The 22,112-nt window shown below is 38.6% G+C and overlaps 1 protein-coding gene across 2 annotated transcripts in view; it reads left to right on the top strand.

Annotated features, from left to right (window-relative positions):
- XPO5 (exportin 5) overlaps window positions 1-22,112 on the top strand; it is a 51,573-nt gene that overhangs the window by 925 nt on the left and 28,536 nt on the right. The window contains exons 2-14 of one of the 2 annotated variants that reach the window (XM_038554171.1): window positions 992-1,113; window positions 2,465-2,537; window positions 3,480-3,617; window positions 3,759-3,941; window positions 7,752-7,778; window positions 8,181-8,366; window positions 9,327-9,403; window positions 12,293-12,392; window positions 13,622-13,705; window positions 14,440-14,565; window positions 15,753-15,843; window positions 17,462-17,590; window positions 19,287-19,405. In XM_038554171.1, the coding sequence (XP_038410099.1) occupies window positions 992-1,113; window positions 2,465-2,537; window positions 3,480-3,617; window positions 3,759-3,941; window positions 7,752-7,778; window positions 8,181-8,366; window positions 9,327-9,403; window positions 12,293-12,392; window positions 13,622-13,705; window positions 14,440-14,565; window positions 15,753-15,843; window positions 17,462-17,590; window positions 19,287-19,405 (1,455 nt within the window). The remainder of the gene's footprint in view (window positions 1-991; window positions 1,114-2,464; window positions 2,538-3,479; window positions 3,618-3,758; window positions 3,942-7,751; window positions 7,779-8,180; window positions 8,367-9,326; window positions 9,404-12,292; window positions 12,393-13,621; window positions 13,706-14,439; window positions 14,566-15,752; window positions 15,844-17,461; window positions 17,591-19,286; window positions 19,406-22,112) is intronic. The other variant, XM_038554172.1, reaches the window with a different exon arrangement.

Below are 22,112 nucleotides of genomic sequence, written 5' to 3'. Positions count from 1 at the left end.
CTACCACTTACTTTGCATTTTAACAAGGGCACTTTGGTTTCCTGAAAGTAGTTTTCTTGAGTCCGCATGCTCAGCTCTTGGGACTGACTCTTCTATTGCAGTTTGGGAATGCTAATACAAATTGGGATGGTAATAAATTGCGCACTCATTCCCACATCAAACTACGTGTGTGGATTGTGAGAAATGACCATTAGGAAAAACACTTGTGCACGTTATTTTTTAAAGTTTTTAGTAATTTTAAATGATGTCACATCATTTAAATGTACAGTGAACATCATTTGGAAGGAACTTTACTTTTAACACCATACAGTGTTTGCCACAAGATTTGGAATGAGAAACAGTTGTGTTCTATTTGTTTTTTTGTTATGAAATATTAAAGACATACACAAAAGTAAAGAGAATAATACTACAATGATCTTGTATATACCCCACACCTAAATTAAAGAGTTATAAAAATTTTGCCACATTTGCTTCCCACCCCCACTCCTCCCTTTTGTTTTTTTAAATCAAATCCTAGAAGTTGTCATTTCACCCCTATATACTTCTGGAGTACATCTCTAACAAATAATTTTTAACTCCTATAGGTCAGACTATTTTCAATGTTATTGGCCAGGGCATGGCAAATTTGTAACTATCAAAGTGAAAGGAATGTTTATCAGTTCTTTTTTTTTTTTTTTTTTAAGATTTTATTTATTTATTCTTGAGAGACAGAGAGGGAGAGGCGGAGACACAGGCAGAGGGAGAAACAGGCTGCAGGCAGGGAGCCCGACATGGGACTCAATCCCTGGACTCCAGGATCATGCCCTGGGCCAAAGGCAGGCGCCAACCCTCTGAGCCACCCAGGCTGCCCAGTTCTTTACTCATATACTATTGATCTAGATTTTGCATTTTAAATATATAGCTCAGGTGGAGAAGATGAAGTTTTTTAAAATTTTTTTAATCCCCACTGTCTCTTGCATCCTAAGGGAAATACTAACTTTTGTTGTTGCAGTTCTGTGAAGAATTTAAAGAAAAGTGCCCTATCTGTGTCCCCTGTGGCTTGAGGTTGGCTGAGAAAACACAAATTGCCATCGTCAGACATTTTGGCCTTCAAATCCTGGAACACGTTGTCAAGTAAGGAGCTTTTGGACAGTACCATTGAAGTCTGTGAGAGAGCAAGTCTTTATTTCTTATATAACTCCTAGAGATAATCTTTAGGTGAGCAGAGAAGATCAATCACTGAGAAGAAAGGAATGATTTCCCAAGAGATTATCATAACCTCAAGAGTACTCTTATTCAAGACTTAACCTTTCTCTTCTTCAGTTTCTTCATCCATGTAGAATACATACTAAGTACATACTAAGCATTCTACAAATATGAGCTGATAGTGGTTCAATCAGTATTGAGCTCCCACTGTATACCAGCAGATCTCAGAGTCTTTTTAAAATAATAGAGTGTATAGGTAATTATTTATTTATTTTTGTATAGGTAATTAAATCTCTGATTAGGCATTGCGCTTTTAAATTTTTTTTTAAAGTTTGAGCATGTTCCTTCTCTGAATGGCAAATCCAAAGCAGAATTATATGAGAAAAACTGAAAACCCTTCCTTTTTTTTTTTTTTTTTTAATTTTTATTTATTTATTCATGATAGTCACAGAGAGAGAGAGAGAGAGGCAGAGACACAGGCAGAGGGAGAAGCAGGCTCCATGCACCGGGGGCCCGATGTGGGATTCGATCCCGGGTCTCCAGGATCGCGCCCTGGGCCAAAGGCAGGTGCCAAACCACTGCGCCACCCAGGGATCCCTGAAAACCCTTCCTAACTTGAGTCTTCTACCCCTAGCATCTCCCAAAAGAGTCAGCTTTAAGACTTAGCCACAGTCTTTGTGGGATTGTGCTGTTCATAAATAAGCCAGCACATTAAAAAAAAAAAGAGAGAGAGAGAGAGAGAAGTTAGTGGTATCAATAATGTGTTGTTTTTTTTAAGATTTTTTTATTTGACAGAGCAAGCGCACAAGCAGAGGGAGCAGCAGGCAGGGGGAGAGGGAGAAGCAGGCTCCCCACAGAGCAGGGAGTCTGATGCAGAACTCGATTGCAGGATGCTGGAATCATGACCCGAGCTGAAGGCAGATGCTTTACTGACTAAGCCACCCTAGCACCCCAACATTGTAGTTTCTGAAAAGCAACTATATTTGTTGTAGTTGTCCCAGGTAGATATTTGCTTTTGGTCTATCAGTAAAATCAGCTAATCTGTGTACAAATCCTGTAAATTTCAGTTAGTGGACCACTTCTTATACAGAACTTTTTCTCAAGAATTTTTCTGTTGTCAGCATTTTAGTTGAACATGGACTGTTCTTGTCCTTTCTTTAAAGGTACAAAATCAGAAGTATAATATTTTAGTTCACTAACATAATATAACAGAATCAAAGCTAGTCTCTTTTGAAGACTTCTAATGTGGTTCTCTGACCTTACGCATTTTGGTGGCCAGGTTTCGGTGGAACAGCATGTCTCGATTGGAGAAAGTCTATCTGAAGAACAGTGTCATGGAGCTGATTGCAAATGTAAGGAATGGTTGGTTGGAAGACTTGTGTTTTAAAGGTAGTTTAGACTAAGTGTGACTTTGACTTCTTCAGCATTTATGTAAAAATTCACTAGTTCTGCATAGGTCAAACAGCATGCTCAACAGGGCAGAAAATATTAAACATTTTCAACAAATGAACAAGATTCTTAGATTTAAAGTAGATTGCACTTTGCTGTTTGTTTCCTTTTATTCCAAACCAAATTTTACTGTATGATTTTAACAAAACAAAATAGGCAGGATGGATTTGTATCAGGAATTAGGATATGACTTTAAACATGCTTAAAATCTACAGCCTTTTTTTTTCTTTCTTACAAATAGCATGGAAAGTTGAATTCCCATCTTTTCCTCTCCAAAGTTGGATGCCTTTAATAGAAGAAAATTCCCTTCAGAATTATTAATTTAGGATTTGTATTTTGCTAGTTCTTGGGAAACTTGATAGTAATTCTAATTCATTAAACTTGATATCAAACTTAAGTAGAACAAAGTCCCAGGAATACTTTTCTTGCGTGTCTTATAATGCTAGAATTATCAGTAAAATATTTAGTTGCTTCTCCTAATTCTCTTCATTATATCAGCTTCTTATTGTCCTCTTTGTTTCTGTACTCTGGCGCTCTTACAAAATGAAAACAGTGTGAGAGTCTTTTCGGTTTGTAAAGGAAAACAATGAAGTCTTCCTTGCTCTATGTGACAGTCACTTTATTAGCTGATGCAGCCCTTACTTAAGCTTCAAGTGAAGAAAATGGTTAATGAGAATGCAGGACAAGTGACTTAGACCTGGAGAGCAAGTTTGTTTACTCTGTTTAGTTTAAAAGGCAAGCCTGCTGATGAGTTCTGTACACTTTCACAGTGCAGGTTTTTTTGGTTTTTTAGGTTCTTTAAATTCAGTCTTGTAAACCTCTTATTGTCTCTTAATCTTTTTCAGGGAACACTGGATATTTTGGAAGAGGAGAACCATATTAAAGATGTTTTGTCACGAATCGTAGTAGAAATGATCAAGCGGGAGTGGCCACAGCATTGGCCTGATATGCTAATAGAACTGGACACCCTTTCCAAACAAGGGGTATAAAATACAGCTATACCAATTCAGTTTATTGGGGGAGGGGGTGTTCTGGAGTTTGTTTTGTCAACAGAAAAGAGCTTTTGGGCATACCTATAGTGAAAAGGATGTTTCAGTTTAATTAGCTTATTTCTATTGATACAGGAAACACAAACAGAATTAGTGATGTTTATCCTTCTACGACTGGCAGAGGATGTAGTGACCTTTCAGACCCTGCCCCCTCAAAGAAGAAGGGATATCCAGCAAACATTAACCCAGAACATGGAAAAGATCTTCAGTTTTCTACTTAACACACTTCAAGAAAATGTAAACAAGTACCGGCAAGTGGTAAGGGATACCCTATCTCCCAAAAGTTCTATTTTCTAGTATGAGTGGGTTTTTTGTTTATTTTTTTTTTAAAGATTTATTTATGATAGACATAGAGAAAGAGAGAGAGAGAGAGAGGCAGAGACACAGGCAGAGGGAGAAGCAGGCTCCATGCAGGGAGCCTGACGTGGGACTCGATCCCGGGACTCCAGGATCGCGCCCTGGGCCAAAGGCAGGTGCTAAACCGCTGAGCCACCCAGGGATCCCCTTTTGTTTATTTTTTAAGGTTAAATTAATCTATCAGCAAGGAATTAGGGTGTCTAGTTCAGCAAAAGAAAACTTAAAAGCAAAAGAGAAACAGATGACAGGAAAAACTGGAACTAATTTTCAAGTAACAGGTCATTGAGTTTCTATGTTAAAAAAAATAATGCTTTATAGTAAGAAAATTCTTAAAATAGTATAAAAATGGTTAATTCTTTCTCTTTTTTAAAGATCTTATTTATTTGAGAGTGAGAGAGTGCATGAGCAGGGGGCAGAGGCAGAGGGAGAAGTAGACTCCCCACTGAGCAAGGAGCCTGATACAGGGCTTGATCCCAGACCCTGGATTACTGTCTGAACTGAAGGCAGACACTTAACTGACAGCTACCCAGGGGATCCAAAATGGTTAATTCTTAATATTTAAAGTATTTAAAGCCCAGATTTCCGGTAGGTCAGGGTAGCACCCCTATTAAATTTTGATGCTGTATTTAGTCTTGGTCCCTTTTGCAGTGGAAATTGCCACATTTTATTCATCTTGACCACATGATTCTTTGTACAGGTTTCTCCCTGCTACCTGAAAGGGGAGTGTTCCTTTGAAACCTTTTGTGAGCCCAAATGGCATAAAATGAAGAAGAAATTACCATTAATTTATATGGAATAATTTTTTTTAGCATTCCCAGACCCCCCAAAAATAACCTCTTTTTAGCTTTTCTGACACATTAAGGACACATCTTGCTAACAGATACGCAAAATAAATCAAGATTAAGCACAGATGCTCACTGACACAGTTCAAAGCTATGGCTGCTAGATGCTGAGATGCTAAGTGTAGTGCCTAGGGAAGGAGTGTAGTGGTGCCTCTGTAAGGTGTTCCTGTAAAACAAGTGCTGAAAGCTGTTTTCATGTTGTGCCCTTTTTTAAAAGTAAAAAATCCTCTTCACATTTCTTTCAGTTAGAGAAAACAGGTACTAATCTGGGTCTTATGAAAATCAAAGTTGCATGACACAAACTTTCAAAAAATGGGAAGTATCTATATTTTATTCTCCCTGGCAGGGTATTTCTTCTGCAGAAAAGGGCATGCCACATACTGTCTTTCCAAGCATTGTCTTTTATTTTTTTTTTTTTTAATATTTTATTTATTTATTCATGACACAGAGAGAGAGACAGGCAGAGGGAGAAGCAGGCTCCGTGCAGGGAGCCTGACTTGGGACTCAATCCCGGGTCTCCAGGATCACACCGCAGGCTGAAGGCGGCCCTAAAGTGCTGGGCCACCAGGGCTGCCCAAGCATTGTCATTTTTAACAGCCCTGCATTGGGTTCCACATTGAATGTGGAGCCTGCTTAAGATCCTCTCTCTCCCTCTCCCTCTGTCTTCCCTACCCTCACCTGAAAAAGAAAAAGAGAAATTCTGATCCAGAATTCTTATTCGTACTTATTTCACAAAATAGAATTAAATTTAGTTCTTTTTTTTATGCCCCTGGTAAATTTTAGAGAAGCACAGCTACTAACACAAGTGATAAGAAGGTACTGTGAGCTCTTGGGGTTAGGAAGGAACTCATAGTAAGTACCTAATATATGCATTATACTTGTTTGCACTTCATGTGTTATTTAATCCTCAAAGCAACCCTAAGAGTCAAAAAGTTATAGTCTCCATTTTATGGATGCAGAAACTAAGGTAAAAGTTATAGTCTCCATTTTATGGATGCAGAAACTAAGGTTCAGAGAATAATTATTGAAGATCCCCTAATAAATGGTTGTGGTGAAATTCAAGTCCCATTCTTTATCATAGAATGGCCTATTTCCCTAAAAATAGCTCCCCAAGATTTTTCAAAAGAAAATACCAGGAAAATATTGGCACTTAAAAATGTATGGCTATCAAGGGTGAAGGAGGTATTTTCCTTCTCTAGGAGATTTAATCTTTAGGAGAAGGGGAACAAATTAAGACTCCTTAGATGCCCTAGCCAACATGTCCAAGCAGGGCTGATTGGTGATGGTGTGAGACATTAGAAGCACATCCACTGTGGTGATTTTCTTTAGCCTCAGTCTCCATTCCCTTCAGAACTGTTAAAGCAGGGATCCCTGGGTGGCGCAGCGGTTTAGCGCCTGCCTTTGGCCTGGGGCGCGATCCTGGAGACCCTGGATCGAATCCCACGTCGGGTTCCCGGTGCATGGAGCCTGCTTCTCCCTCTGCCTGTGTCTGCCTCTCTATGTCTTTCAGTCTCTTTCTCTAATAAAGAAATAAATCTTTAAAAAATTAAAAAAAAAAAAAAAAAGAAAAAAAAAGAACTGTTAAAGCAGACTGCCTCTTGTGTCCAAGACCAGAGCTCACCAAGGGCCATCTTCTGTACCTGGAACAACAGCTTTTGCTTGAGAAGTTGCATCCCTTCTTCCATCGCTTTTCTCCTTCCCTCCATTCTCTCCTTCTTGTTTGGGGAGTAGGTTGAATGGTAAACAATGATGTCGATGAATACAAAGACTAGACTTGGGTGTTGTCACTTGGATTCCTTTTCCTTCTGGGCAACATCAGTAGATGCTGGTGTGAGAGGGTTCTGCTTCTCTCTACTCCATCACTGATGATGAAGGCTTAATGCTTGTCCTTTATTAACAAATGTATTTCATAAAAGTTGAGAAAAGGAATTATAGAAGAAAAAATCCTTTATAGTCTTAATGGCAGTGAGTTTTCAGGTACTTCAGAAACTGTTACTCCTGTTTCTGTTCCCATTTAGCTAGCTGTCTTCAGGAATCATTCTTAATTTTAATTTCAGAAGTTTTTTGGGGAAGTATTAATTTTGTACGTGTAAATTATAAGCATTTTGTATTATTTACGGAATCTGAAGTATAAGGGTAAAAATCAGTTATAATTGTACGTTTACTGAACATTTTTATCTATTTAGCATGTGATATTTTTGTGTGTGATTTTCCTGTAGTTATGTCCATACATTCATAGTCATAAGTTGTATTCATTTCATTTTGTTTCTTGTTTTTTTCATTTCAGTATGTTACATCATTTCAATATGTTTTTGCTAGTTATAACTTGTCTTTATTTGAATAACTTGTCTTTATTTGAATATGGAAAAATGTTCATACTTTTTTTTGTTTTGTTTTGTTTTTAATTTATTTTTTATTGGTGTTCAATTTACTAACATACAGAATAACCCCCAGTGCCCGTCACCCATTCACTCCCACCCCCCGCCCTCCTCCCCTTCTACCACCCCTATTTCGTTTCCCAGAATTATGTTTCTTTGATCACTAGCCATGTGGAGCCTTATTTATTCATCTGTTAGTTGTGTTTCTTTGTAAAATCCTTGCTTTGAAACTTTGTGGACTTCATGTTGTAACAAATTTGTGTAAGCTCTTTAGATACTAACTTTCTATCATATTGCTAAAATTGAAATAACCTGTCCTTAGGGGGAATATCAGCTACTATGTTCATGTACAGTTGTATTCCTTTCCAAGTTTAAAAGTTGAGTCTGTATTTAAAATCATTATTCAAGGGACTTTATTAAGTGGGTGGAAAGTTATTATGTAGCCTTTTGCTCATTAAAAACATTGGATCCTTATACTTCTTTTCTTTCAGAAGACAGATAATTCTCAGGAGTCAAAGGTAAGAGCTCTTGTGGAGTTGGAAGGAGACTTCTTTGAGGCTTTCAGGTACAGAGATGCATACATATGTAGTGGAGGGTGACCTCAGCCTTGGTTTAGGTGATCACTGGTAGAAGGGAGTTAGAATTACAGTATTTCCAGTTTATCAAAGGAGATGAAATAGCCACACATGCCGATATGGTCCTATTTACAGACATTGAGAATGCTGTTGTTTGAGAAGTGGTTGTGCATCAAAAGAAGACCTTTGAGTTCCCTGTCAGTGGCTGTTAAAAGAGTACTTTTTTTTTTTTTAATCGTTTTCTTTTTAGAATTAGAGAATAGAAGGAGCTCAGGTATAACCACAGCCTTCCTGAAGTCTGTTACCAGTGAGGACTTAATGATTAAGTTATTTCTTTTCATGCAGGCTCAAGCAAACTGTCGAGTAGGAATCGCAGCTCTGAATACTCTAGCAGGCTACATTGACTGGGTGTCCATGAGTCATATTACTGCTGAAAACTGTAAGCTCTTAGAGATGCTCTGCCTGCTTCTGAATGAACAGGAACTTCAATTGGGAGCAGCTGAGTGTCTTCTCATTGCAGTCAGCAGAAAAGTAAGTTACCACTTCAAACTGACTTTTGTCCTCTCAGAATTTCTTAGGGGAGTGTGTGTTTGTTTAATTGTACATTGTAGTAGGAAGCCATTGGAAAATTTGGGATTTATTTTTACCTGACACCAATTTAATTGCCTGCTCCTACCCCTTTGGTAGTTTGCCGATATTCTAGGGATCCATTGGCACTATATACAGAGATTTACCAGGCTACCTGGTTCTTGAAACTACTATAAATCTTGGTACTTCATGCTGAGGAAATAAGATGAAAGTAATACTAAAATTTAAAACTCCATGTTCCATCAAAGAATCTTTTTATTTATTTATTCATGAGAGACAGAGAGAGAGAGAAGCAGAGACACAGGCAGAGGGAGAAGCAGGCTCCACGCAGGGAGCCTGACGTGGGACTCGATCCTGGGACTCCAGGATCACGCCCTGGGCCGAAGGCAGGTGCCAACTGATAAGCCACCCAGGGATTCCCACATCCAAGAATCTTAAGTGGTGGCTGCACTGTCCTTTTTTTTTTTTTTTTTTTTTTTTTAATGTATACATTCATGAGAAACACAGAGAGGAGACAGACACCTAGGCAGAGGGAGAAGCAAGTTCCCTATGGGGAGCCTTTTATTTATTTATTTAAGATATTATTTATTTGTTCATGAGAGGCAGAGACACAGGCAGAGGGAGAAGCAGGCTCCATGCAGGGAGCTCAACTCAGGACTCGATCCTGGGTCTCCAGGATCAGGCCCTGGGCTGAAGGTGGCGCTAAACTGCTGAGCCACCCGGGGTGCCCCCCAGTGTTGATTTTAAAGGATCAGCCTTTTTTCCAGTGTTTAGTTAAGCTCTGAGACTGTGAGAAATTATGAAATCATTATCTTTTATTTTATAGGTATAGAAGATGTTAGTACTTGGAGGCTTTTAATAATAAAGTTTGTATTATTTGTGTTTCCCTAAAATTGGTTCTAGGGCAAGTTGGAAGACCGGAAGCCCCTGATGGTCTTATTTGGGGATGTTGCCATGCATTATATACTGTCTGCTGCACAGTAAGTATCTACTTTTTATGTGTTTTCTAATTTCTTTGTCCTTTCTGTAGTATAGGTCGATATATCTAAATTCATATCTGAATGTTGGCAGTCAATTGACAGTGACAGTGTTTTTAATGTGAACGAAAGTCAGGCAGTGTTAAAGGAACTTTTAAACCTTTTTAAAGACTTGATAGTGGAAACTCAGTCACTTTCACAGTTTTCCCCATTCTTCCCAGATAGCTCATCTCCTTGATTCTGTTTGCTTCTGGTGATTCCCAAGCCTCCTAGTAGTGCTGGTGCCTAGGCCTGAGAATGCTCTGATCTTCTGGACCAGAGTCTGCACCAGGGCCTGCCTTGACTGCAGAACTCCAGATGTTCCTCCCTCCTCAAAGTAATCAATGTCTGATGTGCTAAGGCTCTTGGAAGCAGCAGGAACAGTGTGTTCAATGAGAAATGTATGCATGGGACCTGCAAACACATTCTGTGTTCTAAAATAATGGCTTCCACTTTTTTTTTTTTCATTTTTAATTGCTTTGAAACATGTTTGAGCATTTCCTGATATGTGTTTCTTACCAGGAAGGCAGGTAGAACTGTATGTACTACAAAGACAGTTGAAGCTGTCACATCACCTTTTTTTTTTTTTTTTTTTTATACTCTTAGTGCCAGGGAGAAATGAAAAGATACGAGATACACATGTATTACTTAAAATCTCTCACTGTCCATTCCAACACAGCTTTTATGATGGCTTTCTTTTCTCTGGAAATTAGCTCTGTTTTTAAGAGGTCCTGTTAATTAAATTTATAACATGTCTTTTGGGTACTCACTGCAGCTAACTGTTCCCAAGGCCCATTTTTTAGTTCCATAGAAACTGACATTCAAAAAAAAAAAAAGAAAGAAAAGAAACTATGACATTCACACTGAATTGTCCCATCTCTGTGTTACTTGTACTGGTTAGTAAAGCTATGATTCAAACCGAGGCAGTCAGACTCGAGAGCCTGCACTAGAAACCACAATGCCATATTGTCCTTCACTGTCACTAGAACCCAAGTCTTGCTTACCCTGAGGCCCATGCTTTTTACGTTATACTCCGCTGCATCTGGAACACAGCTAATATGGCTGCTGTACATACTAGTTATTATTACTTCTTTTAATTTTTTTTTCTTTAGATTTTATTTTTCCGTTCATGAGAGATGCAGAGAGAGGCAGAGACATAGGCAGAGGGAGAAGCTTGGCTCCATGCAGGGAGCCCGATGCAGGACTCAATCCCAGGACCCTGGGATCACGCCCCAAGCCAAAGGCAGACGCTCAACCACTAAGCCACCCAAGCGTCCCAGTTATTGTTAATTCTTATTAGTGTGAATAGTCTTACATCATTTCAGGTCCAGTTTTGCCACCAAATAAGTTATAATTTTTTTAAGACTTTTTTTAGAGCCATTTCAAGTTCATAGCAAAATTCAATAAAGGTACAGAGATTTCTGTGATGCCACATGCCTACCCCCCACGCATAGCCTCCTCCATTACCAACATCACCAACCAGAGTAGTTTATAACATTTGTTATAATTGATGAACTACATGGACACATTATAATCATCCAAAGTCCATAGTTTACTTTAGGGTTCATGTTGGGTGTTGTACATTCCATAGGTACGTTCTGTGGGTTTCAACAAATGTGTAGTAACCTGTATCGTTGTAGTATTGTACAGAGTATTTTCACTGCCCCCCAAAAATCCTTTGTGCTCTGCCTATTCATCTCTCCTCCCCTACCCCAGCCTCTGGCAACAACTGATCTGATCTTTTTTACTTTCTCCATAATTTTGCCTTTTCCAGATTGTCATATAGTTGGAATAATATAGTATATAATCTTTTCAGATTGACTTCTTTCAGTTGGTAACATGCATTTAGAGTTTTTCCATGTGTTTTCATAGCTTGATAGCTCATTCCTTGTTAGCAGTGAATAATATTGCATTGTCTGGCTGTACCAGTTTATCCGTTCACCTGCCAGAAGACATCTTGGTTGCTTCCAAATTTTGCCACTTATGAATAAAGTTGCAATAAACATGTAGGTTTAACATGTTAAAAACATGTAGGTCTTTGTGTGAACGTGTTTTCAACTCCTTTGGTAAATAAGAAGCATGATTGCTGGGTTGTTAAGAGTATGCTTAGTTTTATAAGAAACTCAAATTGTTTTCAAAGTGTCTATATCATTTTTGCATTCTCACCAGCAATGAATGAGAGTTACTTTCGTTCCACATCCTTGGCAGCGTTTGGTGTTGTCAATGGTCTGAATTTTGGCCACTCTAATAGATATGTGGTGGTATCTTATTTGAATTTGCAATTCATATAAATATGTTTGTCATCTGTATCTCTTTGGAGAGATGTCTCTTAAGCTCTTTGGTCTATTTTTTGATCAGGTTGTTTTCTTATTGTTGAGTTTTAAAGTTCATTATATATCTTGGATAACAGTCTTTTTTTCGATGTGACATTGCAAATATTTTCTCCCAGTCTGTGGCTTGTCTTTTCTTTCTTTCAATTATAGTCCTTTTAATTTTGTCAGTGGCATAAGGGATTGTTCCTAGGCATGTCTCTTTAAGTCCTCCCTGGGTATCAATGAATGTCTATAAATATATGCATTGTTGTATGCAGTCATGCCCGGAGTTTATGTTATTAATCCAAAATAATCAAGGACCATTTAATGTGCATAATTAGAGTGCTTCTTTGAGGGATAAGATTACATTGAACCCTGTTCTTCATTGATCTTCAGTGTTTGGCTTGAGTTTTTTTTTTTTAACTTTAATACTCAACAGAAATTTGAATGTCGAAGCACAGACCACATATAGCTCCATTTGGTGGGAATCCTTTTGGTTGTCTTGATGTGCAACTAATCTCACTATTTTCTCATCTTACAGGACTGCTGATGGAGGAGGCTTGGTAGAAAAACATTATGTCTTCCTGAAGAGACTCTGTCAGGTGTTGTGTGCTCTGGGCAATCAGCTCTGTGCATTGCTGGTGAGCACTTATTTTCTGGAGAGTTTCAGGGCCATTTGATCAGAGCATTTAGAAAGTTATATTTGTATAATGAGTGAAACGTGCCATTAATTTTAGCTTTGTGGAGCATTGCCCTACAGATTATTTCATATGACTTTTATAGATTAAATTATAATGGGTTGAATGCTGTATATTTCTTTTAACAAGTCAGTTATTGATGTTAACAGGAAACACCCACGTCCATTATTCCATAAAGTCAACGTTGCTATTCTTATGAATTTTGGTACTTAAGGTTCTTATAGTACATCAGTTTGCTGAATGCATTACCCTTTAAAATTCTATTAGATCATGAAATATTACGCGTTTGAATAAAAAACCCTTCTTCCAAGTTTAAAGGGTTGTATAATTGATCATAAAAGAAAACGTTAGTGTGATTGACCTAAAAATACCTGTCTTTAGGGAACTATTTAATAACTTGTCTTACAAGTTGAGAGATAGGACATTGATACCGACATTTGCGTCTGATGTTATGTCTTTTTGTGGTGGTTTGAATGGTAGGGGAGGATAGAGCTTCAGACATACAATGTATACCATCAAGTGGTTATTTAATAGATTTGGTCACAGAGATGTGAATAGTCTAGGTGTGAAGAAATAATACAGATTTTTTTCTTTCTGTGATTTCTGAAATGAATGCTCTTTTTCATTTTAGTATTTGACCACAGAATGAGTTTTAATGATGATGATTAAGGAGGTAAAGCACCTTTCCTGTTTTTAGCCCTTGAATCGATGCCTTCCTTAGGTCACAAGGAAGTATAAAGTCCTTTCAGAACTGAAATTTGTGAGGGTTTAAGTTCTGTACAGTTGACCCTCGAACGACACAGGTTTGAACTGCATGGGTCCACTTATACACAGATATTTTTTGATAAATACAGTGCAATTCTGTAAATGTATTTTCTCTCTTAGAATATCCTTAATAACAATTTTTTTCTTTAGCTTCCTTTATTGTAAGGACACAGTATATAATATATATAAAAAACATGTGTTAATCGACAGTTTATGTTATCAGTAAGGCCTCCGACTTATAGGAGGCTATTAGTAATTAAGTTTGGGGGGAATAAAAAGTCATATGTGGATTTTTGACCCTTAGCCCCTGTGTTCAAGAGTCAGCTGTGTTTGTCACCCTACTCCTCCCACTGTTTTCTTCTACCCGCCATGAACGTCACTAATGTGGTGGTCTTTTTGTCTCTCAGGGTGTGGATTCTGATGTAGAAACACCAGCAAACTTTGGAAAATACCTGGAATCTTTTCTTGCTTTCACCACCCATCCAAGTCAGGTAAACTTTATGCAGGCAACATCTCAAAAGTTTAGTTAGGTGTAAACCAAAATCAAGCACTGTGGTTTGAAGTAATTAGCAGCTTGTGTATAAAATGTCACTCTTGAAGCCCTAGGAAATAATAATAGTGTGATTTCATTAAGACAATTGTTGAGTCTTCCTCCTGAGCCAGGTTGTCACACCATCTAGGTCAGAAGCTTTTCCCCTCAGGTGTCTGCTGATGTACAGTCAGATGAAGTATGTCCCAGGTGATTTGCTACTAAAGGCATTTTAAATGCAAAAATCTTGATTGTGTTACAAAATTAATTGCCCACATTTAAAGTTTTCCTTGTAATACCACCCTGAGATTCCCATATCCTTCTTTGCCCTTAAAGTAGAGGGGTGACTAGCTGGCTTAGTTGGTAGAGCATAGGACTCTTAACCTTTAGGTCATTCAAGCCCTACATCAGGTGTAGAGCTTACATAGGATAAAAAAGAAGAAAAAGTGGTAGAGCTCATCTAATACTCCAGGAATTGCACCTGACCCACAGCCTGTCTTATCAATATGTGGTCTGTAATAGGCAGTCATTACTGATGCAGTACAATATGGACAATTAAGAAGTATTATAGAGATTTGTTTCCATAAAAAAATATTGATAATTGCTGGGCTGAGTAATGACCTTGTTTATATAAAATCCAAATCCTTCAACTGAAGTTTTCCTTTTTTTTTTTTCCTTTTTTATTTCCCCCTTTAGTTTCTACGCTCTTCAACCCAAATGACTTGGGGGGCCCTTTTCCGGCATGAGATCTTATCCCGTGATCCTTTGCTATTAGCAATAATACCAAAATATCTTCGTGCTTCTATGACTAACTTGGTCAAGGTAGGCAGTGGGAATCAAAATGTGGAATGGGGGTACCTGGGTGGCTCAGTCCATTAAGCGTCTTACTCTTGATTTCTGCTTAGGTCATGATCCTCAGAGTTGTGGGATTGAGCTCTGCATCGAGCTCCACACTCAGCAAAGTATCTGGTTGGGATTCTTTGTCTCCCTCTGCCCCTCGCCCTGCTTTCTCTCTCTCTCTCTCTCTCTCTCTTTCAAATAAATAAATCTTAAAGCACACACACACAACACATAGAATGTAGGTGGATACACATAATGAGACTTAGATTGGCATCACTGACAGCCCATCTTGGTCACCAGGATCCCATCCTTGGGCATTATTCTCTTATTCGCCTGGAAAAAAGAAGTCCAAACTAGTTATTAGATCTACATTTTCCTATTTTTGGAGCACTTATATACAAAGTATTGGGCTAGATGCTAGGAAGAAATAGGACAAGAGCAGTGACCCATGCCCATGCAATGGGATAATGCTTTTCACAGTTTAAAAGCAGGCAGGGTGGAGCCAAGATTCCAAGAGGAAGTCAGATGTGATTGTTTCTGAAGATCTAGTGAGGATCTGAAGGTGAGTGAGAAGGGAGGACAGAAAGTGAAAGCAAATGGCACATCACTTTGGTAGAATTGCTTCTGAATCCCCTGAGATTGGCTAAGGGCTCTTGGCAGACGACAGATGGCTTAGCCTTGATTTATAAAAATCAGAGAATGGGACCTATTCCTCAGGGAATACACCAAACACATGGCATACTCTGTCCTAATTCTCTCCATGGTCTTTAGTACTTTTTGAGTGAAACATCCAAAGTTCCGTGCTTAGTCCCAGGGTTCAGCACTTAAGGAGACAAATAGTTTTCAGTTCTTTTTTGCTTATTACATGCTGTATTAGCACTTTGTTTTGGGACAGCTTTATACTCATCCTAAACTCCAGAGTTTAACTCTCCCTAAGGAATCTGGAGGAGAATATCAAATGCGTGTTCTCTTTTCTACTATTCTCAGGATTATTGAAACTAGGAGAAAATTGTGGGCTTGAGGTAGACCAGAAGTAGTTATTTATTATAAAAGATCTTATTCAAACCCTAATACTTTTTAAATTTAGAAAATGCTTTAGCTCCTAGAATGTAACCCTCTTTTGGTAGGTCTGTTTTTATCACCTACCCCAATTCTCTTTCTCTTTGCAGATGGGCTTTCCTTCTAAAACAGACAGTCCTAGCTGTGAATACTCTCGATTTGATTTTGATAGTGATGAGGACTTCAATGCTTTCTTCAACTGTAAGTGATAGTGGCCTGGAATTTCTTCCAGTAGTCTGAGAATGGGATCTAGTGTTAAAAATCATGGTGCATGACCCTTGGGGTTGTATGTTCAAGGGTCTAAGATCTGGACAAGCAGCCTGTTTAATCTCTAGTTTCACATTGCAGCAGGTACTGAGATTGCACTCATTTCCGGCATAGTATTCTCTTTTTTGCACGTGCATTACATGCACAGGTATGTGTGCACATACACACAGCCTTTGGGCTTTGATGTTTAGGCATAGAAGCTATATGTAAGGCACTTAAATTTTTTTTTTTTTTTAATTTTTATTTATTCATGATAGGCACACAGTGAGAGAGAGAGAGGCAGAGACACAGGCAGAGGGAGAAGCAGGCTCCATGCACCGGGAGCCTGACATGGGATTTGATCCCGGATCTCCAGGATCGCGCCCTGGGCCAAAGGCAGGCACCAAACCGCTGCGCCACCCAGGGATCCCCACTTAAATTTTTTTTATAGCTAGGATTAAATACTACTTTATCTTGCTGGTCTTCTAAAAAAGAAGAAAAACTCATATATTCTGATAACCTAAGTCTGTTCTCGGTTTTCTGTAGCCTGGCTGCTTCTCCTCCCCACCCCCCCTTTTTTCAAATAGCAGCTTTAGGAGTTATAATTTGTTTACCATACAATTCGCTCATTTATAGTATACAATTCAGTGGTTTTTTTTGTATGTTTAAAGTTGTGCAACTATTGGCTCAATTTCAGTATATTTTCATGACCCCAAGAATCCCTGTGCCCGCTTGCAGTCAGCTATTCCCAGTCCCCTCATCCTTCCCAGCTCCAAGCAACCAGTAATCAATCCACTTTCTGTTTCTGTATTTCAGCTATCCTGAACATTTCATATTAACAGATTATACATTATATGGTCTTTTATACCGCCTTCTTCCACTTAGGTTTTTTTTTTTTTTAATTCACCAATATTGTGGCATGTATCAATACTTCATTTCTTTTTATTGCCAATATTTCATCGTATGAGCATACCACATTTTATCTATTTCATAAGTTGATGGATATTTGAGTCGTTTCTACTTCTTGGCTGTTGGGAATAATGCTGCTATTGGGGTGCCTGGCTGGCCTCGTCAGTAGAGCATGCACCTCTTGATCTTGGGGTTATGAGTTCAAGCCTCACATTGGGCCTCTAGCTTACTTTAAAAAATAATGTTGCTATACCGTTTGTGTACAAGTCAAGTAGAAACATGTTTTTATTTCTCTTGGGTCGTATGCCTATATTCAGTCATACAGTAATTTCATGTTTAATGTTTTGAGAAACCGCCAGGCTGTTTACCATAGTACCCACATTGTTTGCATCTCTACCAACCTTGTCTGTTATTAATTCCAACAGAAATGGGAGACCACTTTTAGTTTGCCTCTTAGAGGATTAAGCTGGTAGAGCAGCTTCCAGAAACAATTTACTTTTGAAAATTTCTGAATTTGTTAATCTTTATTGAACATTTGTTACATTCAAGGCATAAATCCACAGAACAAAAGTTTCTTTGAATATTTTCCACCTGGGATGGATAAATGAATGAACATTAGTACTTATTGTCTGCCAGTTACTGATTTATGTCTTTCTTTTGGCAGCCTCCCGGGCCCAACAAGGAGAGGTAATGAGGTTAGCATGTCGTTTGGATCCTAAGACTAGCTTCCAGATGGCTGGGGAGTGGCTAAAATATCAGCTGTCAACTTCTGTTGATACTGGATCCGTAAACTGTAAGGTTTTTTTATTTTTAAATATTAGTGAAGTATTGTATCAAATATACATAGGAAATAAGCCTTGTAAGCCACACTTCAGAACAACATGCTAACAGCATTCAAAAATGTTTAAATTATAGTAAAAACATGTCCTTAAAAAAAAAAAAAAAAAAAAATGTCCTTGTCAGTCTTGCCTTCATTTTTCTTTTCTAAAAAAACAACCAGTTGCTCATTGTTTATTATATTACTTCAGTTTAGACACCATTTTATTAAATTGCATGTCTAGACTTTTTAAAGCTTTTCTACTAAGTTTTTGCATAGAACCACTCCTAAACTCAAAGGGAGACAGAACGTAAAGACTGCTAACTCTGGGAAACGAACTAGGGGTGGTAGAAGGGGAGGAGGGCGGGGGGTGGGAGTGAATGGGTGACGGGCACTGGGTGTTATTCTGTATGTTAGTAAATTGAACACCAATAAAAAATAAATTTAAATAAATAAATAAATTAATTAATTAATTAAAAAAAAAAAAAAAGAACCACTCCTAAACTCAGAAAGAATGCATCATTAGGCATAATAGAAGCAGTACAAGGACTTTCTGTATCACTCAGCCACCTCAAAGCTTTTGGAACTGCTGCTTTATACAAAATCAAAATAACACTTTTGTACTCAAATGCATAAGCTGGGTAACTTCTCTGTATTCCATATCTTCTGTCTGTTGTCTTACTAATTAATGCATGCTGTGGGTGACAGGAGAAGGTATAAGGCACTCCTTTAGAAATGTTCCATATTTATAGTCAGTTACTAGCTACACTAGTTAACTTGGTATATATATATATATATATATGGGATTTAACATTCTGTTTTGGGTATTTACAACTGACTCTCAAGGTCCGTGGTATCTGGTTAACTTGAATGTTTGTAGAGGCCCAAATATGTTGCACCAAGATAAAGCTAGTAAATGGGAATACTATATGGAAGCAAGAAAAGTAGATAAATCTTTTCGTCTGTACCTTGCTGTTTGAGTGATGTACTTTGATGATACCTATGAACTTGAGGGTGGCACAGTTCTCTAGAACTTGAAGTTGTCAGGAGGCTGCTAGATACGAAGCAACATTTTGTGTCTTATACCAGTTTTTCATGGAGGGATTCTTTATGGTCTCAAATATCCTAATTATTTAGATTCTCATGGACAGGTTAAAAAGAACAAGGAAGGGAGAAATTAATTGATATTTATCAGTTGCCTGTGATTGACCAGACACTGTTTCTGATGCTTATGTTTATCCTCATTCAATGTTCAAAGTGGGCTTTTTTTAAAGATTTTATTTATTTATTCATGAGAGACACAAGGGAGAAGCAGGCTCCCTACAGGGAGCCCAATTTAGGATTCAATCCCTGGACCCCGGATCACAACCTGTGCCAAAGGCAGACGCTAACCACTAAGCCACCCAGGCATCCCTCAAAGTGGTTTTATAGATAGGACTCACAGAGGTGAATTTTGACAGCTCATTATGGAAGGTGGAGGCTGGATAGGCCCTCTCTCTACTTTTCATTCTTTTTATTCCCCAGGCTGCGAGGGATTCGATTATTTTGTTCTTTCAACTGTGAAATTAAGTGGTCCCTAAGTCCCCATTATCTCTCTGGTGTCTTCTGTGATCCTGCAGTTGTGTTTGCACACTTGTATGTATTTGTGTTTTACAACTCTGTTCTCCTACAGCTGGAACTGGAGAAGGTGGCCTCTGCTCCATCTTCTCGTCTTCATTCGTGCAATGGGAAGCCATGACTTTTTTTTTGGAAAGTGTGATCAACCAGATGTTTCGGACATTAGATAAAGAAGTAAGTAAGTGTTTTCTATCCTGATTGCATAATGATTTTGATTTTTTTTTTAAGATTTTATTTATTTATTCATGAGACACACAGAGAGAGGCAGAGACATAGGCAGAGGGAAAAGCAGGCTCCCTGCAAGGAGCCCAATGTGGGACTTGATCCTGGACTCCAGGATCATGCTCTGAGCCGAAGGCAGACACTCAACGGCTGAGCTGATTTTGATCTTTTTAGAACTGACAGAAGAATAGGAAAATCTGTGGGTATGCATCTCACAGAAGAGGAAATGTTGAATCAGAGAGATTAAATAACATACTCAAGTTCAAATCTCTAGTAAACAGCAGGGCTGGGCCCCAAACTCAGGTTTGACTCCAAGCCTACAGTGGTTAGTATTTATGTTAAGGGGATAGTAAGACAAGCCTGTTCATACAGTGAAGTACAGGTTAAGATGACTATTCCAGGGAGAACAGCAAGGGTAATCTTGAATTGAAAAAATCTTCAGAGACGTTTGCCATTAAGTATCCTTTTAGTTTATAGCAGATAAACCCAATGTTCTTGTTAGTTGATCAGTGTCCTCTTCCCTTAATGATCTGAATATAGTGGTCTTGTTTTGTTTTGTTTTTTTAAAAGATTTATTTATTTATTATTCATGATAAAACACAGAGAGAGAGAGAGAGAGAGGCAGGCTCCATGCAGGGAGCCCGACGTGGGACTCGATCCCGGGATTCCAGGATCGTGCCCTGGGCCAAAGGCAGGCGCCAAACCACTGAGCCACCCAGGGATCCCAGTGGTCTTGTTTTGTATGCTTCATGTGACCTATCACCCTTTCTGTCTTATTTTTTTTAACATTTTATTTATCAGAGATAATGAGAGAACATGAGCAAGGGGAGAAGGAGAGGGAGAAGCAGACTTCCCACTGAGCAGGGATCCCAACATGGGGGCTCTCCAGGACCTTGGGATCATGGTCTCAGCTGAAGGCAGATGCTTAACGGACTAAGCCACCCAGGCATCCCCATTATCTACCTTAGATGCAGCTGTAATTAACTGGGTTAAAGCATTAGATTGCTCATTTCAGGATGATTACGTTTTAGTATATTTCAGGTTAGTTGTTAGAAAAATCTAAATCCCTTGAAGATAAGTGGGATACAGTATATTTTCTCACAAATGGCATGTTAACAAATTAGAACTTATAATCATTAACTTCATCTACTTATATATTGATTTGAGTTTGAAATGATGGTATTCAGAGTTTTTCCAAAGTTTAGGAAGGAAATCCTTCTTGGATCCTGCATTTTTTACTAAATGAGCCCTTTTTTATGTTTAGGTGGGGACTATCTAATCAAGAAAGCCCTTTATTAAATCAAGGGAAATGGCCCTGGGGTTTCCTTTCCTGCCATTTTTAAAGTTAGACACTGATGGATCCACATATTTGGGTATGATCCTGCTGGAAATCAAAAGAATTTTCAGGATTTTTCAGATATATTTGTCTTTAAATTGTATGAAAGGACTGGCAGTATTGGGCACTGGGGCATGGGGGGTGCCTAGTTGGTTGTAGGCTGGATTGTATGATATGTCCTTGAATATGATGATATTTGGTCAAAATGCCAAATATTAGTTGGTCAAAAGGTACAAAAAGTTTAGATAGCATATGAGAGAAAGATATGAGCTGGGGACAAAGCAAAGGTAACAATTAGAAACTGAGTAGGAGTCAGAAAAGTTGATAGGGAGAAAATAGAACAGGGATCCCTGGGTGGCTCAGCGGTTTGGCGCCTGCCTTTGGCCCAGGGCCCGATCCCGGAGTCCCGGGATCGAATCCCGCGTCGGGCTCCTGGTATGGAGCCTGCTTCTCCCTCTGCCTGTGTCTCTGCCTCTCTCTCTCTCATTCTCTCTCTCTCATAAATAAATAAATCTTAAAAAAAAAAAAAAAAAGAAAGAAAGAAAACAGAACAAAATTCTTTTCCTCAGGAGAATCCTATTTAGGCTTTTATTAGTGACTTAAAGTAAACCTTTGACTCCCAAACCTTTTGTTCTTCACCAAAGTGAAATGGGTCAGAATGAAGCATTATTAATCAAGAAAAGTGAGTTTCTGATGAATGTGTGTATGATGAAATTACTACTTGTAAAGGAAACTGTAACACTTTATATGTTCTAGGAGTGTGCAAGTGACAGATCTTAGCCTGTTACATTCCCACTTGCTACTTTCAGTTTCTGACTCTGCATCATTGCTCACTTTCTTCTCAATCCTCACCCTCATGCAGGGTCTGTCAGAGGAGCCTGGCTGGTAGCCTGTGAAAGAATTTGACTAAGAGATTCTTTGGCTAAAAGAGCTTTGTTTTAAAGATTTTATTTATTTGAGAGAGAAAGTGCACAGAAGGATAGGGAGGAACAGACGTAGGACTTAATCCTAGGACCCATGAGATCACGACCACCAAATAGGCACCTGGGTGGCTTAGTCGGTTAAGCATCTACCTTCGGGGCGGGGGCGGGAAGCATCTACCTTCGGCTCAGGTCATGGTCCTGGGGGTCCTGGGATTAAACACCACATTGGGCTCCCTGCTCAGAGGGGAGTCTGCTTTTCTCTCTCCCTCTGCCTGCCACTCCCCCTGCTTGTGCTTGCTTTCTCTCTTTCTCTCTCTCAAATAAATAAAATCTTTTTTAAAAAATAGTTTTTTGAAAAGCTATTCCTCTCATTTGTAGTGGCATTAGCTGAGTTTATATT

This window comes from Canis lupus, chromosome 12, assembly GCF_011100685.1.
Source record: "Canis lupus familiaris isolate Mischka breed German Shepherd chromosome 12, alternate assembly UU_Cfam_GSD_1.0, whole genome shotgun sequence".
NCBI classification, from domain to species: domain Eukaryota; kingdom Metazoa; phylum Chordata; class Mammalia; order Carnivora; family Canidae; genus Canis; species Canis lupus.
Note: the sequence above shows the minus strand (reverse complement) of the source record. Positions and strands in the feature narration are given on the sequence as shown.